This window comes from Myxine glutinosa, chromosome 10 (genome assembly GCF_964187855.1).
Source record: "Myxine glutinosa chromosome 10, kmMyxGlut1.1, whole genome shotgun sequence".
NCBI classification, from domain to species: domain Eukaryota; kingdom Metazoa; phylum Chordata; class Myxini; order Myxiniformes; family Myxinidae; genus Myxine; species Myxine glutinosa.
This window is the reverse complement of record NC_136270.1, coordinates 59,895,237-59,911,401: the sequence shown is the minus strand read 5'-3', so window position 1 is coordinate 59,911,401 and position 16,165 is coordinate 59,895,237. Positions and strand designations below refer to the sequence as shown.

Below are 16,165 nucleotides of genomic sequence, written 5' to 3'. Positions count from 1 at the left end.
CCTAGCCTTTCGTCGTCCTCTTCATCATCTTGCATATCTGATGCCTAACAAAGGTGGAATGACCACATCAAAATCTGAGCACATGAAAGGGGTTTATGGGGGAGTAAGGGTTGACCCCCCCCCCCCCCCAAAATAGGTATTTGCTCTCTTCTCCGAAACTACACACACAGTTTTGATGAAACTTGGCAATAAGCTTCATATCTGATGCCAAATGAAGGTGTGTAGTTTTGGAGATTCATGAGGAACCAAGTAATGCTCTAGAAAAGTTAATATAAAGGTAAGGCAATTTGATTCATACAGCTGCATGAAGAAGTAAACGTATTTTATTTGCCAGATGTAGGGTGCCCCTTTATATGAACTTTTCTGGAGCATTACTTGGTTCCTCCTAAGAACACATGCACACGAGATTTTTTGAAATGTCCCTTCTTTTCTATTGTTTGGCATTTTCTACAAGCTTTGGAATGTCCCTTCTTTTATATACTGTAGTTTGCCACATGGCACATGCCATATAAAGGGGCCTTTTCTATGCTCCTGGCATTCTTCCTCCTTCATGAACCTTAGATCACAGTTTAAAATAAAGAAATAAATCAGAATGACAGAACAAAGAAAAGGTTATGTACCGCTGCATGCTGCCACCACTGGAGGAGGAAGAGGGGGGTCGTTCTATGAGCCCCTCCATGATAGCTGTATTTTTCCTCTCAATTCCTTGATAATAATCTTCCTCATCCTCTCCATTACTTCCACCCTCGCTCTCCTCCCCAAGAATATCATCCACCTGACAAGACAGTCACAGAGAACATTCATGTGATTTTAACTTTATCCTTTAGCAGATGATAATAATCGACTTGTTTGCACAATATTTTTGTCATTACTGTAGCTCATTGTTCAAACTCTTATATCTGCCAAATATATGATAATGGGGTGGCACAGCTCATCAAAGTGGAAATTTTCAGCACATGTTACACAATGATGAATGCACAAGTAAAGTGGAAATAAAATTAGTGGTTTCTCCATCTTCTGTGCTAGATCATCTCCCCCTCTCACACCTAAAGTATGAATCAATTCATAACAAACAAAAACAAAGAAACAACCAACCAGCCTCTCTACATTTCGCAGAATTTCTCACTCTTTCGTCATTCACTCTTTATATCATTCTCATCCTTCCTTCCTCTCTTCCTTCTCCAGTCTTGCCACCTCAGATGTTAAAATGCAAACACGACTGTGTGTGTCCGTCTCTCTGTGTCTCTTTCTCAATTTCAACTGCTACCATGTAAGCTGGTTGGGTGTCATCTCTGCAATAACCAGAAAAGGACTTGTAGCTAATGGCTAACTGCCACTTTGAGGGTCTGACCCAATCCGTGAATTTCTCAACCCACATCTCTGGGGAAAAAAAAATGGTACATCCTCCCTCCTGCACCTAGGGATGGCTAACCTTTGATACAACCTCTCCTGTTCACCCAGTTCACTGCTCGTATTATGCAACCGTGTTCTTGCAAAAGTCCAAATCTCTCTAGGTGCTGTTGGAAAACTACCAAGCAGTGCAGTGTTTGGATATTCACTCAGACTGACCATCAGGGACTGCAACACAGCCTCTCACAAAAGGAGAGAGTTATCAATTCCACCTGGGAGAACGACTTCCACAAAAGTAGACTCTCACTCTCAGCTACCCATTTATCCCATCCTCTTTACAGTTAGTATTAGTCTATGAACTCCTCTGCATCCAATTTCACTGGAAAAACTTTCACAAAAGCCTGATTTCTGTCATATCTATACTATAAGAGGTGTGCATGCGTATGTGTGTCTGTTTCGCCATTTTCTCAGAGATTGCCAAATGGATCTTTGTCACACTTTTCAGAGGTTCATCACGATGTGGCAGGGAGTGTTTTAGGTAAAAAAAGGGATTTTTAAAGTTGGATTTTTTTTTTTTAATCGCGCTATAGTGCAAACATCACTGCCCTGCATAAAAAGGTGCAAAAACTGATCCCAACAAGTACAGACCTATTCACTTACTTCCCATTATCAGCGAGGTCATGGAATCCATCATCGCAGTTAATATGAAATCCTTCCTTTTCTCCACCAACCTCATCTCAGATCAACAATTTGGTTTCAGACCTTGGACATGCTGCTTCTACTCCTTGGACACCTTGGTTCTACGCACTCAACAACGGATGGAGGCCCTCATTGTCAGACATAAGATCAGGGCCATCTCTCTGCACATATGTCGTGCTTTTGATGCAGTCTGGCATCCTACATTGCTCTCCAAACTCTTTGCCGATGTGCCATCCTTGGCAAATTCCACACATGGCTTACTAACTTCCTCTACTCTTGAAGCCAACGTGTGGCACTCAACGGAATCCTTTCATCTCCTCTCCCTGTAAAGGCTGGAGTGCCCGCCCCAAGGCAGTGTTCTGGGCCCAGTCCTATTCCTGATCTTAACGAATGATCTAACACTTAGGAAAATCCCCTTTATGTATTTGCTTTATGCGCTGACTCTCTCTCATCTGCCGTGACATCCTTCATCCTTCAAAAAGGCAGACAGCTGCCTCTTCCCTCTTTTCAGATCTTGAAAAGAAAAATCACAAACTGGTCAAGCACTTGGAATACGTCTTTCAATCTGATAAATCTAACACTCTCAGTCACTTTTTTGACTGGGTACTGTGGAGTCCAAAGCTTTCAATATCATTGGGATTTACACAAAGAAACAGAGGTAATGGACCTCCTGCTCTATCATCACAGATAAGTTATTGGCCTGTTTTTACCCGAGCCACTGAAGATGGACAGAGATTGTTTTCACCCCTGTTTGTTCGCCTGTTTGTAAGCATGATATCTCAATTGAGTGTGTAACAAGGACGAATTGATTAGATTTTGGTGAGGTTCCAGATCAGAACCCGATAATTTTTTAATTTTCGAAGGGATTATTCACAATTGAGAGATCGGGCCAAAATGATATTGTCCTGCCCGTGCCGATAAAGACCGGTCTCAGACGGATGACCGATCGAGCTTACCTCCGAGGCGTTCAATCCAACTATGGCGGTGTTCTTTACACGCGACGGAAAGGAAAATGACGAACTTACCTGGGCGGCTTCCACTGGAGCGTAATCAAGCAAGACCGACACGGAATTAAAATGCAAAAATAAAAGGATTCAATAAAAATAATGCCAGGTGTTATGGATTCGGCACTTATTATTATTGTTGTTATTATTATTATTGTTGGTTCTAAGTATTATGGTTATTGTTGTTTAAGGGAAATGGTTATTGTGGTTAAAAGGTTAAAAGCGCTCATGGAAAAGAGACAGGAAGCCGGAAGACGACGACAGAGAGAGAAGAAGAAGAAGGCGTGAGGAGACAGTGAAAAGACGCGTCTTAAAGCTCCGTTGCGAGTGTAGTCGAGCGAACGTCGCGAGTGAACGTTGAGTCCGTGAAAAGAAACTTGTGCGATTGGTGTTATCGCTGGAGTATTGAAAAGGCCTGCGTAGTCAGGTACAGGCGTGAGGTTCCAGAGAATCCTCGCCTAGAGGCTTCGGCTCGAGTAAGAGCCGTCCACCATTTTTACCCTCGCGCGTCGTTCACTCGTCGTCTCACCCTCCGGTGGTCTGTCGGGGATGGGTGTGCACTAAAGCGGCGGGTGAAGATTACACTGCGGTTCGCGGATTGAACGGTGAATGTGCACGTCTGGATCGCGTCTTTGGGGATTTCCCTTTCCACCGCCAGTTTGCTGTTGGGGTGGACCACGTGACGGTCCACGCCTTGCCTACACCTCCTTACGCGCCTCATCGCCGGGATCCCCTCTGAGTTATAGAGACATTGAGGAGTGTTCTGTTCCATTCACTGGGAGCGCAGTGAGTTTGAGTTAGGTTACTAGAGAAGATGGTACCATCTTAAGATATTGATTGTATGGTTGATTGCTATCATTGTTGTATCGTTATTCCTGTGTGCTTTTTAATATATTCTTTGTTTGTGGATAACTCTTGGTGTGGTTTCCATATTGATTTCGACACGGAATAACATATTTTTCTGCCGTGGCTCCTCCCGGGGTTCGGAGGTATACCGAGACCAGGAGGTCGGGGAGGAACACGTAACACAGGGAACAAGAAATGCACGGTAAAACTAAATTCCTAATTGAGGTACCCTCCATACAGACTCATATACAGACAAGGGAAATGATAAAATAAAAATAAATAATATTTCTGTCAACACTCAGCTCTGGTCTCGACGAGCACTTTGGGAGCTGGGTGGTCGTTGAAGCTTGAGGCCACCAGGCGGGGAAGCGCACAAGATATGAGAGGTTTAGGGATTTTTTGACTGGAATTTACCAGCATGTAGTGGGTCACTATACTGTACCTCTCTGTCCATGCTGTCCAGCTCGTCTTTGGAGAGCGTGTACAGGGGCATAGTCTCGGACAAACTTGGCTGCCGCTGCCTCGGGCATCTCTGTGATGGACCAGCCATATCTCCTTTGCACACCTCTCTGTCATTTTCATCCATTCGCTGATCATTTCCCTCATCCTCCCGTTCAATTAAAGAGCACGCTAAAGGCATATCATCATTTCTTCTTTTCTCATCTCCATCATCACCGTGATCTGTGGGAGACCTGAAAAAAAAAAAAACGACCAATCTGGTAAAATTCCAACATAATACCAACTTCCAACACTGACAGCAAACTGTGAACAAATAATATATCAGCAAAGGCAATAAAATCCCTAAACCTACTGACAGCTTTACACACCTAGTCAAAATATGTCGCTCAAGTCTCACTTTCCCTCTTGAAAAACCACATCTGTAGCCACCAGTTGTGAAATGACAAACATTTTCACATTTTCTAATGAGATAAAGTTTGATATGGAGTAAAATGAGTCTATAAAACATTGCTGCAGAGGCAAACTTGATTTGATCGATTCAACGTATTGAAAACAGAAACCATCTCGTTTGTTTCACATGGGAAAAGGGGGAGGTGGGGTAGTGGGAGAGTGGGGCGAGTCTTTGTGCAGCCACCAATCACAGACAACCTCACCCAGAACAAAGTGATGCGAGAACGGTTGAAACAAGTACAGCTGGGTAAGATGGAAATCAAAATGACATGAAATTATCATTACATAAAACTAGTGATACCCATGGAAAAATCCACGTTTAACCCTTAGATGCAGGCGTCAAAAATCCTACATAAATGCAGCCATTGGGCCTCAGAGGCCCAACGGATGTATTTGTGGTGTTTTTTTTATTTTTATAGATTTTTTTTTCTCATATCTTTTTTCAATCCAGGTTGGTGCTCATGTATGTGTATTTGCTCAGAAAATGTGAGTCATTGATCCTATTGGTTCGAAGAATCCCATACAAGCAATGAATCTTTTATTTTTATTTTTTGTAAAAAAAAAATTTTGTTCTTGCTTTTTCAACTTTTTCTCTCTAAAAAGTTGAGGCTCATGGAGGAGTATTTGCTCAAAAAATATGATTCACTAATCCTTTTTATTTAGAATGTATATGTCCACAACTGTCGAAAATCCTACACCTATGCAGCCATTGGGCCTCGGAGGCCCCACGAATGTATGTGTAAAGTATTTTAATTTTCATCTTTTTGTCTCTGAATTATTTGTAACCAAGTTAGAGGAGCATATAATGAGGCTCATATCAAGAAAATAATGATATAACATAGTAGTACAACAACATTTATGCGGGGCCTCGAAGGTCCCAGGCCTGCATTTGTGTCGGATTTTCGGGTTATAAGTGAAGAATGAAGATTTTCCCACGAGCCTGAATGAAATTTTTATTTATTTATGTCACTGAATTTTGTGTAAAAACACGAAAGTCGGTGAAAATGAGGCTCATTCCCATGAAAAAATAAAAATTGTACAGCATAGTTTTTGCAACAAAGAAAACCTTGTCGGCCTCCGAGGCCCAATCACTGCATCCAAGGGTTAAAGACACAAGTTAAAGGGAAAACGTTTGTGTACAAAACATGTCACAAAACGTACAAACAATAAAAAAATACGTACTGAGAAGTATTTATAGGCAAAGCTGCGGTAAAAGCGGGAACGAGGTATCACAGGATAACAATGTTCAGAGGTTTTATTGCTAGTTTGGATTTGAGATGGTGTATCAATTCTCGCTGTGCCTGTCTACAGAGTCCCGGAATACAGAGCACACACAGTAAACATACAGTGAAATAAACACTATTTGTCACAAAAAAGGAACCATATGGATAAACTATAAAAATACTCACTCAAAATTATGCCAAGGTAATGCTGTGGAAAAGAGTGAATGAAGCATCAAAGGGCAACAATGTTAAGTCAGTGTATAGACCCTTTTTCATTCTCGCTGAACTGGACTAGTTAGATGGCCGGCACACACAATAAACATGTGAAATTTAAAGTGTTGGTCACAAAAAAAGGTAATTAATGTCTTTTGTTTTTGTTTTTTTAATATGTCTTATTTTGTCACGTGCAATCATCCAAGCATGGGAGAGAGGTCGGTCGGTAGGATGTGGAAATGAATGGCAGGCATAAGGGAACGTACGTACTTTTAAAATTGGATCTAAAACAAAGAAAAATGGAGAATCAACAAATGTATATAAACCTGTCCATAACAAGGTTCATAACGTGGGTGATGTATTGTCCAATCTATGGATATGAGGTCAATTGACAAGGATGTAAACAATTTGCTCCAAAAAAAATAAAAAACCTGATTCAGTATAATATTGTTACGGTTTTTAGAACCTTCACTAGTAAATTTTAGTAAATGTATCCCTTATAAATGTCCCCCTGTAAATATTCCCGTCAATTGGCTTGTTAAAGATCGCACCTTAGTTAGTCCATGAACCACACGTAGCGAACCATAGGACCTCTTCGTAGTTATCTCATTATTATGTGTTTCAGTTAAGGACCTCTTCCCAGTAGTTGAATCTGCGTTGCATTAACCAAATAAGAGGAGGCCGAAACTTCCCTTCAAAAGCGGTGCGAGTGGTGTTCTAACCCCCCACCAGCCGCCATTGGCCATGCGGTCGGGCCGAGAAAGAAGGGGGAGGAGCCACCAGAACAAGGTGTGGCAAGTCGGCTCGTCATCGGAGGTGGAGTTAGCAAGCCCTTACCGGCCAACCAGCCACCGTGGTGAGCCAACCGGTAGGCGTGCCCTCGGAGCCCGCGGCTTGATACGGTCACGAGCAATAAAAGCGGCTGCAAGGAACTGCTTAAGGAGTCAGTGAGAAGGCACGACAGAGAGAGGTGATCCGGCGAATGGGTCCGTGATGGCGACCACAATACAATCGTCAACTGACATTGGTCTGGCAGTGCGTGTGAAAACGAATACGTGGAGCGGCGGCTGGCTGTTCGCCTCGAGCCCGTAGCGTGGACTGGAGCCACCTTCGACGCTGCGCACCGGCCCGGACCAGCCTACCCTCTCACCTGCACGGACCCTTCTCCTTCGTCCAGTGATTCCTGCCTGCTATTCCCTTTCGTGTAAGTCTGTGTTTGTTCTGTCTGGGCGTTGATAATTAAGACTGTTTTAAGGTTTGCCCTGTGTATCTGCTTTTTCTTCTGTATATTACTTGCGTTCCTCCTCTTCTTTGGTTTTGTACATAATTAATAAATCCCACCTGTTCCTTCTTATTCTTTGGTTTCATTCTCCCCCGATCGCTTTAGTCCCTTCTTTCAATTGAGTACCTGTGGCACGATTCGGCCAACGCTCGGAATCGGGTTTAGTCTCTTGATAACGGCCCGAGTCGCAGCTCGCTTCACTCGGCGCAATCCAATCATGCTGCGGCCCGGGTGGGAGTATTTCCTCGCTTACGGCCGGTGGTAGTACTTAGTTATTAAGACAAATTGGGCTTACAACCCTACTTACCATCGACCGGAAGTGACGTCATACCCCCAGGACCGGTCGGACGGCCAGCTTAACAGAACAAGGGGATTAACCCCCCCTTGCCAACGGGAGTGCCGTCCCCCGGATCCATAACAATTGGTGTCGAGGAGTGGGATTTTGACCCGAACCAAATTTTTAAAAGAACATCGAAAGATTTGGTCAAAATTTGGAGCGGCCAAAATTTTTATTAATATCCCAAATTAAAGTCGTGCCATGGATGGTCAAGGCGATCGGATGCCGGTAGGGGAGGTAGAAGAAGGGTTAGAGGCAATCCAGGACCCCAGGGAGGAGGAGAGCAATGAGGGTGGGGTAGCGGGGGTTGCAGGCGCACAAGATGGCGGAGCCTCGCACGAGGTCGCGGGAGCACAAAATGGCGCCTCGCACGTGGCGGCTGGAGCCGCACACTTTTTGTGCGAGCCGCACAGAGTGACACACACTTACCAGCGGGCTTTGATGTGGAGGACTTCGTGACGCAATTCACCGCGATGATGAGAATGAGTATGGGAGCCCAAATTGAGCGATTGGGAGGCCAAATTGGAGCAATGGGAGGCCAAATTGGAACAATGAGGGACGAAGCAAGGGGTACCAGTGACCAAATTGGGAAGTTAGACAGCAAATTGGAGGGGTTAGACAACAGGTTGGAAGGGCTGGAAGGTAAATTGGGGGGCCAATTGGAGGACGTGGGTAACCAAATAGGGGCAGTAAATGAGGGGTTAGCGAGGGACAAGGCCACATATGAGGTAAGGGAAGTTGAGAGGGAGGTTAACCGCAGGTTGAGCGAAGAGGTCGCGGGGATACGCGACGAGGTAACGCGGTTTGAGAAGCGCGGGTTGAGCGAGGCGGAAGCAGAGCGCAGGTAACTGGACGGGCATATAAATCGCGACCCGGGGTATGGGGAAGCCGGCGACCGTTGAGGTAGAAGAGGAAATTTTAATAAAGCCAGCGGTCGTCGAGGAGAAAGAAATTAACAAATTAATAGTAGAGGGAATTGAAATTGGAGAGACCGGGGACTTAGAAAAGCACTCGCGGCAGGGAGAAATGGAAAATGCACAAAGTCTGAATTCACATCCTGATGCTGTACTTGCTAATCCTTATAAAGATTTGCAGGTGCGTGTGGAGAGGAGGATCCCAAAGGTGAGTAAGGTGGTATATGGTGCTAAGAGGTTTTGCGGGAGAAAGTTTGGCTTTTCGCGCGCTAGGGATCCCAGCGTACCGCGGGCGTTTGTGGGAGGTCCGTGGTGCGCTGTGTGAGAGAAAATGGCAGGCGTGTGAGGAAAAAGTGTGCGTCGAAGAGTGAGTGTGTTACAAAGTGGGGGAGTGAAACCGAGTGCGAGCGAGAATGCAAGTTGGAGTGTATGGGTGATGAGTGACACGGAGAGTGAGATTGATGAGGAGCGGGTGCGAGGATGCACACTTGGAATGGTTGAGAGTGTGCGGGAATGCACACCGGAGTTGGTAGTGAAGCGCGTGATTGGGTGTGCGAAGGAGTGCACACCCATGGTTGTCACAGAGGATGTGACCGAGGAGTGGGCGCGAGGAGGTGTGTTGATGAAGTGTGCGAGCGACGAGTGTGCGCAAGAAGGTGCGCGAGAGGAGTGGTGTGTAACAGAGAGTGCGGTAGTGGAATTGACGAAGTGTATGGAGACACCTGGATGTGTGAGGAGGAAAAGGAACCAGTGGTGTGAGCATGTAAGGGGAGCATCGACGTTAAACGGGACAGCGGTTAGCCCGACGTTTAGCCGACGCGAGCTCCCGGTCCGTGCCGGGCTGTGGGTATTGCGGGAGCCGGCGTGGATCGGTGACGCGTCGCTCCTCTTCAGAGCGTCGTGCACGATCCAGGCCGGGCCCCGCACGGTCGAGTCCGGGCTTTGCCAGGCAAGGCGACCGGCCCGGTTCGAGGGAAGGCAGGAGGGATCGGAACGGTGCCCCCTTGTGGTTGCGGCGTTCCACCCGGGCAAGGTTGGCCCATCGCGCTTGGGAGCGCAAGGCCCCGCGCCGGGATGGTGCTGTGAATCCTGGCCCAACCAAACCTCCTCCCCTGAACCGAATGCCGGACGGACCCAACCTGCAGGCGACCAAACCACCCGTATGCATTGCTCGGCTTTGCGAAGCCGAGCTTTGAAAATGTCATGACGTACCGAGAGGCTCAAGTTTAATGGACTGTGATGATGATAGTGTTTTGATTCGAAATTGGGAATAGTGAATAGGATTGGCAGTAATGATTGGCAAATTTGATGGGGAATTTGATTGGCAAAAAAAATAAATTGGATGGGCATAATTGATAGTGGGAGATGCCCGATGTGGAAGGATGGCAACTCTGCCATCCCTCCCACCCCAGGCACATGAGCTGTAGTTTATGGGGTTATGGTGGTGAAAACCAAGCCAGGGAGGGTTTGGATAATTGTATAGGGAAATAGCTGACCATAGGTAACTGTAGAGTTAAGTAGCGACATGTACCTGTAGTGGGGACGTAGAATAGATTAGTTGGATGATAACGACGAGGGAGCGCAGTAGTATAAGGGGCGACTGGGAAGCGCGAGTTTCAGAAGGGGGGTCGTCAGCTTAGACGATGCAGTGTGTGTGAAGGAGGTGATTGAGCAGCGTATTGTGAAAAGTGTGAGTTGAGTGCGTAGTATTGAATGAATGGTCCTGGAGGAGAGACGGGTGCAAGAGCCACCAGGTGTATGTGAGCACAGGTGTGCAAGTCAAGTACAGGTGTGTGGAGAATGAGAGTATGGAATAGATGGTCTGGAGTGAATAGAGCATGGAGCATGGAGTGTATGGAGAATGGTTGTGTGAAATAGCTGGTATGGAATATATGGAGTATGGAATGGATGGTGTGGAGTGAGTAGTGTGGAATATGTGGAGTGGAGTGGTTGGTGCGAAAGGAGTGGATGGGGAAGATGGACCCCTTTCACGAGTACCCGGGGAGGGTATAGGTAAATTGTGATGGATATTGGCATCTGTGGTGCGTGTGGTCGAATGGTGTTTGGATGGGTGCATTAGTGAAGTGGAAATGGCTGGGCGTGTGGCCTGTTAGTGAGTGTAATTGAATGGGCACTCCGGCACTGTGAGGATGTCGGCCAGGTGAGGCCGCAGGTGGGCTCTGGGAGCCAGTAGAGTTGTTCAGTGGGGCCCGAGGATCCGGAGGACGGACCCGGGTAGCCCAGTGCCAGAGAGGGCACCGAGTGGGGAGAGCGCCAGAGGGCCTTCCCCAGGTAGATAGGTTAGGGTAAGGAGCAGGTAAGCTCGGAGGCAACTACAGTGGCGGAGGTGTGCAGGTGAGTAGACCTGCTGGTGAGCCACACGACCCAGCCCGGAAATTGTGCGAAGGCACAGGGAGTTGAATCGGGGGAGTGAGACCCCAAATTGGTGAGCACCAGTTTGGTCAATGGGAGTTCGGTTTTTAGAACCGCATAGAGTAAAGTGGCCAATGGTTTTGCAGGGAAAGACCCCGGGTAGAGTAAAAGTGTTAAAGTCATTTAGAGGATAGTTAGAATGGAAATCCCTTCGCACCATCTGCAGCCACTCTCCTGGGATGATATGACTCCACACCATGGTTGTTTTGGTTTTTTGTCGCAAATGTTTTGGAATGGTGAGACGCATCATGACGTGGGGGTGACATTGTGCTGGTTGTTCCATCTCTTCCTCCTTATGAGGGATTGATGATGAATTGATTGATGGCAAATTTGCTTAGAAATTGGGATTGTTGACGAATTTGGAATTAGGGGAGATATGGGGAAGACGAGACAGTAGAGACGGAATTTGTAAATGTGTAGAGTTTTGTGAATACGGGGGCAAGGGTAGAGTAGGTGACGAGGGGGGGGGGGGGGGGTGACGTACGATAGGGACGAGCTTTCTCCGCTCGCTCCCATGCGCACCTCGCCTTGCATTGCCTTGTTTGGATGTGTCCCCTTGTGACCTTGCTCCAATGCTTGCTTTGTCCTTTCCTTCCCCACTCACGGCTTGTTATTTTGGGTCCAGGGGGGAGTGTGCAGGTAGCCGCATTTGCGTGCCTGAGTCACCGCTGCACAGCCTGCCTGGATCGATACACCACCTTATGGACCGCACGACTTGCGGCCTAGCACCACCATATGAACCACACGTTTCTGTGGCTAAGCACCACACACTGATGGACCCCACGTGTTAGGGCCTGGCCCCTCTGCTGGGACCGGCCATGATGGTCAGAGAGGAGTTGGCTTGCGGACCACGGTGAGGTGGCCCCTTTTTGCCATACAGGTGGACCACGCATAGTTGGCCCCTGTGGGCCCCAAATAAAAATGGATGCATTGTGTGCCTTTTTATTATTGCAAATAGGCAGCAAGCCAAAGAACAAGAGGGACAACATCTGGAAGAAACATCGGCCAGCAGAGCAGGAGCAGAAAGAAGAACCCGGTCAACAGTTTGTTTGTTTTTATTTGAAATGTGTGCAATGAGCACTGGATGGTGCTTTGTGTGGTTTTCTGGTGCTATTGGTGCTGATGGTGCTTTGGTGCTTGTGATGCTCTTGTGCTCGGGGGTGCACTGCAATATTAATTGTGCATCCCCGGGGCACTTGAGTATGGTGTATCGGTGCAATGCAGTGCATGCTCTTCCTCTTTTTCAGGGTTTTTTTCTTTTTGTCTCCCAAAATGACAGGTCCTGGGTTGCAGTGTAAATACAAAATAGTGTCTTGTAAATAATGCTCCCCACCGTATATGTGTAGTTTGCGAATAATTCCGTGATTTGGTTATTCTGTGGGCGTGAGTCTGTTAGGTAGGATGCAACGTAGCAGGCGGGACATACGTAGCTGTTTTAAAACTGTCGCACTCAAGGGTAAGTTTAATAGTCGAGGGCTATTACACCTGTGTGTCACATTAAGTAAAGTTAGTTCGGGTCAGGCCGACTCTAGAGGGAAAACGGGTGCTGTGTTACGGTTTTTAGAACCTTCACTAGTAAATTTTAGTACACTAGGGCATTGCCCGTACTATATCTATATCTAAAATTATATCCCCCCCCTCTATTTACATGAAATGGTTTGGTCCAAAGCGAACGGCTTGCGAGTACGGTGACAATCCCCCCCCTCTATTTACATGCAATGGTTTGGTCCAAAGCGAACGGCTTCCGGAGTTTGGTAAAGAAATCGCCATCGCGTGCACAAACGCGCAGGAAAGCGAATGAATCGCAAATTCGGTTTTATTAGTTTTAAAACATAGTTTAACGCCAACATAGTTTGCAAACGTGAAATAAATGAATACGCTCTCAAATGTGCCATCCGAGGCAGAGTGTGTCCTCCACGTTCGGCACACGCGATCGTTCGCTGCTCTCTGATTGGTTGAATCGTTTTTTGGACATAGCTCGGTAAGTAATTGTCCGATTAATATGAAACCTTGAAAAGGCACATCCTCGGGTCCCCAGCAATATACCTGGCAAGTTAAAAGTATATCGGACCCGTGGTTGTCGAGAAACAGCGGTCACAGACAAACAAACGTACAGACGTACAAACGTACAAACGTACAGAGATTACTGGAATTATAGATAGATGCATCCCTTATAAATGTCCCCCTGTAAATATTCCCGTCAATTGGCTTGTTAAAGATCGCACCCTATTTAGTCCATGAACCACACGTGGCGAACCATAGGACCTCTTCGTAGTTATCTCATTATTATGTGTTTCAGTTAAGGACCTGTTCCCAGTAGTTGAATCTGGGTTGCAATAATCAAATAAGAGTAGGCCCAAACTTCCCTTCAAAAGCGGTGCGAGTGGTATTCTAACTCCCCACCAGCCGCCATTGGCCATGCGGTCGGGCCGAGAAAGAAGGGGGAGGAGCCACCAGAACAAGGTGTGGCAAGTCGGCTCGTCATCGGAGGTGGAGTCAGCAAGCCCTTACCGGCCAACCAGCACCGCGGTGAGCCAACCGGTAGCCGTGCCCTCGGAGCCCGTGGCTTGATACGGCCACGAGCAATAAAAGTGGCTGCAAGGAACTGCTTAAGGAGTCGGTGAGAAGGCACGACAGAGAGAGGTGATCCGGCGAGTGGGTCCGTGACGGCGACCACAATACAATCGTCAACTGACATTGGCCTGGCAGTGCGTGTGAAAATGAATATGTGGAGCGGCGGTTGGCTGTTCGCCTCGAGCCCGTAGCGTGGACTGGAGCCACCTTCGACGCTGCGCACCGGCCCGGACCGGCCTACCCTCTCACCTGCACGGACCCTTCTCCTTCGTCCAGTGATTCCTGCCTGCTATTCCCTTTCGTGTAAGTCTGTTTGTTCTGTCTGGGCATTGATAATTAAGACTGTTTTAACGTTTGCCCTGTGTATCTGCTTTTTCTTCTGTATATTACTTGCATTCCTCCTCTTCTTTGGTTTTGCACATAATTAATAAATCCCACCTGTTCCTTCTTATTCTTTGGTTTCATTCTCCCCCCATCGCTTTAGTCCCTTCTTGCAATTGAGTACCTGTGGCACGATTCGGCCAACGCTCGGAATCGGGTTTAGTCTCTTGACAACGGCCCGAGTCGCAGCTCGCTTCTCTCGGCGCAATCCAATTACGCTGTGGCCCGGGTGGGAGTATTTCCTCGCTTACGGCCGGTGGTAGTACTTAGGTATTAAGACAAATTGGGCTTACAACCCGACTTACCATCGACCGGAAGTGACGTCATACCCCCAGGACCGGTCGGACGGCCAGCTTAACAGAACAAGGGGATTAACCCCCCCTTGCTAACGGGAGTGCCGTCCCCCAGATCCGTAACAATATAAAAGAGGATAATTACCTTAAACATAACTATAATTTTAATGGACAGGCTTCAAGAAAGTCCTGTAAGACTTATAGAATACCTCAGAGCAACATTTACATTCCTTACATGATCCATCACTAAGTCCCAATTGATTATGTGGAACAGCACACAACATCCACAAAATTCGGGTCAGCTTCCTGGGTTCAGAATGTTGAACCTCCTTATTTCAGTGCGAGTTCATTAACATCACCAAAATCAATATTGCCACTATCCATGGAGTATTTTGACATGTCTGGTCGAGTTACCGAAAGGCTGAACATGGAGCATGTCCAATAGGCCCAAACGTCTCTCCAGATGTCTTCTGCTGCACCTGCCTATCGGTGGACGACTGTCGACGAATGAGTTTCCCCGTAACAGGGTTGTAAACCCCCAACGACAATGGTGCTGCGGGACCGCCCTCGTTTGGGCCCCGTGGGTGAAGAGGCGTGGGGTGGAACAGGGGCATTTGTAGAGATCCAGGTGCTGGGTTGGGCAATGCTGCTGGGCTGCTTGGTCTGTTATGAACCAGGATAAAGGATAAAGATGAAGGTGATCAATCTTTAAGATACATGCAGTCATTCAAATACAGTGCCTTCAGAAAGTATTCACACCCCTCGACTTTTTTCACATTGTTATGTTATAGCCTGAATTTAAAATGGATAAACTGAGATTTTTGTCACTGATCTACATATAATACCCGACAATGTCAAAGTAGAATATATTTTTTTAGAAACTTTTACAAATTAATTTAAAAAAAGATAGTGCCAATACCTCTGGATATCGAAATATAGAATTTACACCACTATTCAACCCCCTGAGTCAATACTTCGTAGAAGCACCTTTGGCAATGATTACAGCTTTGAGTCTTCTTGGATTTGTCTGTATCAGCTTTGCACATCTGGATTTGGGGAGTTTCTCCAATTCTTCCTTGTAGATTTGCTCAAGCTCTGTTAAGTTGGATGGGGTGCATCGGTGCACAGCAATCTTCAAGTCTTTCCACAGATTCTCAATGGTATTCAAGTCTGGGCTTTGGCTGGGCCACTCAAGGACTTTCACGTTCTCGTTCTAAAGCCATTCTAGTGTTGCTTTAGCTGTATGGTTGGGGTCATTGTCCTGTTTGAATGTAAGTGTTCACCTTAGCCTAAGGTATTTTGCACTCTGAAGCAGGGTGTCCTCAAGGATTTGCCTGTATTTGGCTCCATTTATTGTTCCCTTTATCCTTACAAGTCTCCCAGTCCCTGCCGCTGAACAGCATCCTAATAGCATGATGCTGTCACCATCATGCTTCACAGTAGGGATTGTATTAGATGGGTCATGAGCTGTCCTCGGTTTCCACCAGATGTAGGGCTTTGTATTCAGGCCAAAGAGTTCAACTTTCTTCTAATAAGACCACAGAATAATTTTATTCATCCTCTCAGTCTTTCACATGCTTTTTTGAAAATGCAGGTGGAGCTGTCATGTGCCTTTTTCTCAGGAGTGGCTTCCATCTGGCCACTTTCCAGTAAAGCCAAGATTTGTGAAGTGCTGCAGAGACTATTGTCCTTCTGGCAGGTTTCACA

General features: G+C 46.6%; 1 protein-coding gene across 1 annotated transcript in view; it reads right to left on the bottom strand.

The window, feature by feature from the left end:
* The window catches only part of CTDP1 (CTD phosphatase subunit 1), a 117,178-nt gene that overhangs the window by 29,732 nt on the left and 71,281 nt on the right, over positions 1-16,165 (bottom strand). The window contains exons 10-12 of the mRNA XM_068103686.2: positions 14,873-15,121; positions 4,342-4,591; positions 621-775 (exon numbers count right to left, since the gene is read on the bottom strand). Of these exons, the coding sequence (XP_067959787.2) occupies positions 621-775; positions 4,342-4,591; positions 14,873-15,121 (654 nt within the window). The remainder of the gene's footprint in view (positions 1-620; positions 776-4,341; positions 4,592-14,872; positions 15,122-16,165) is intronic.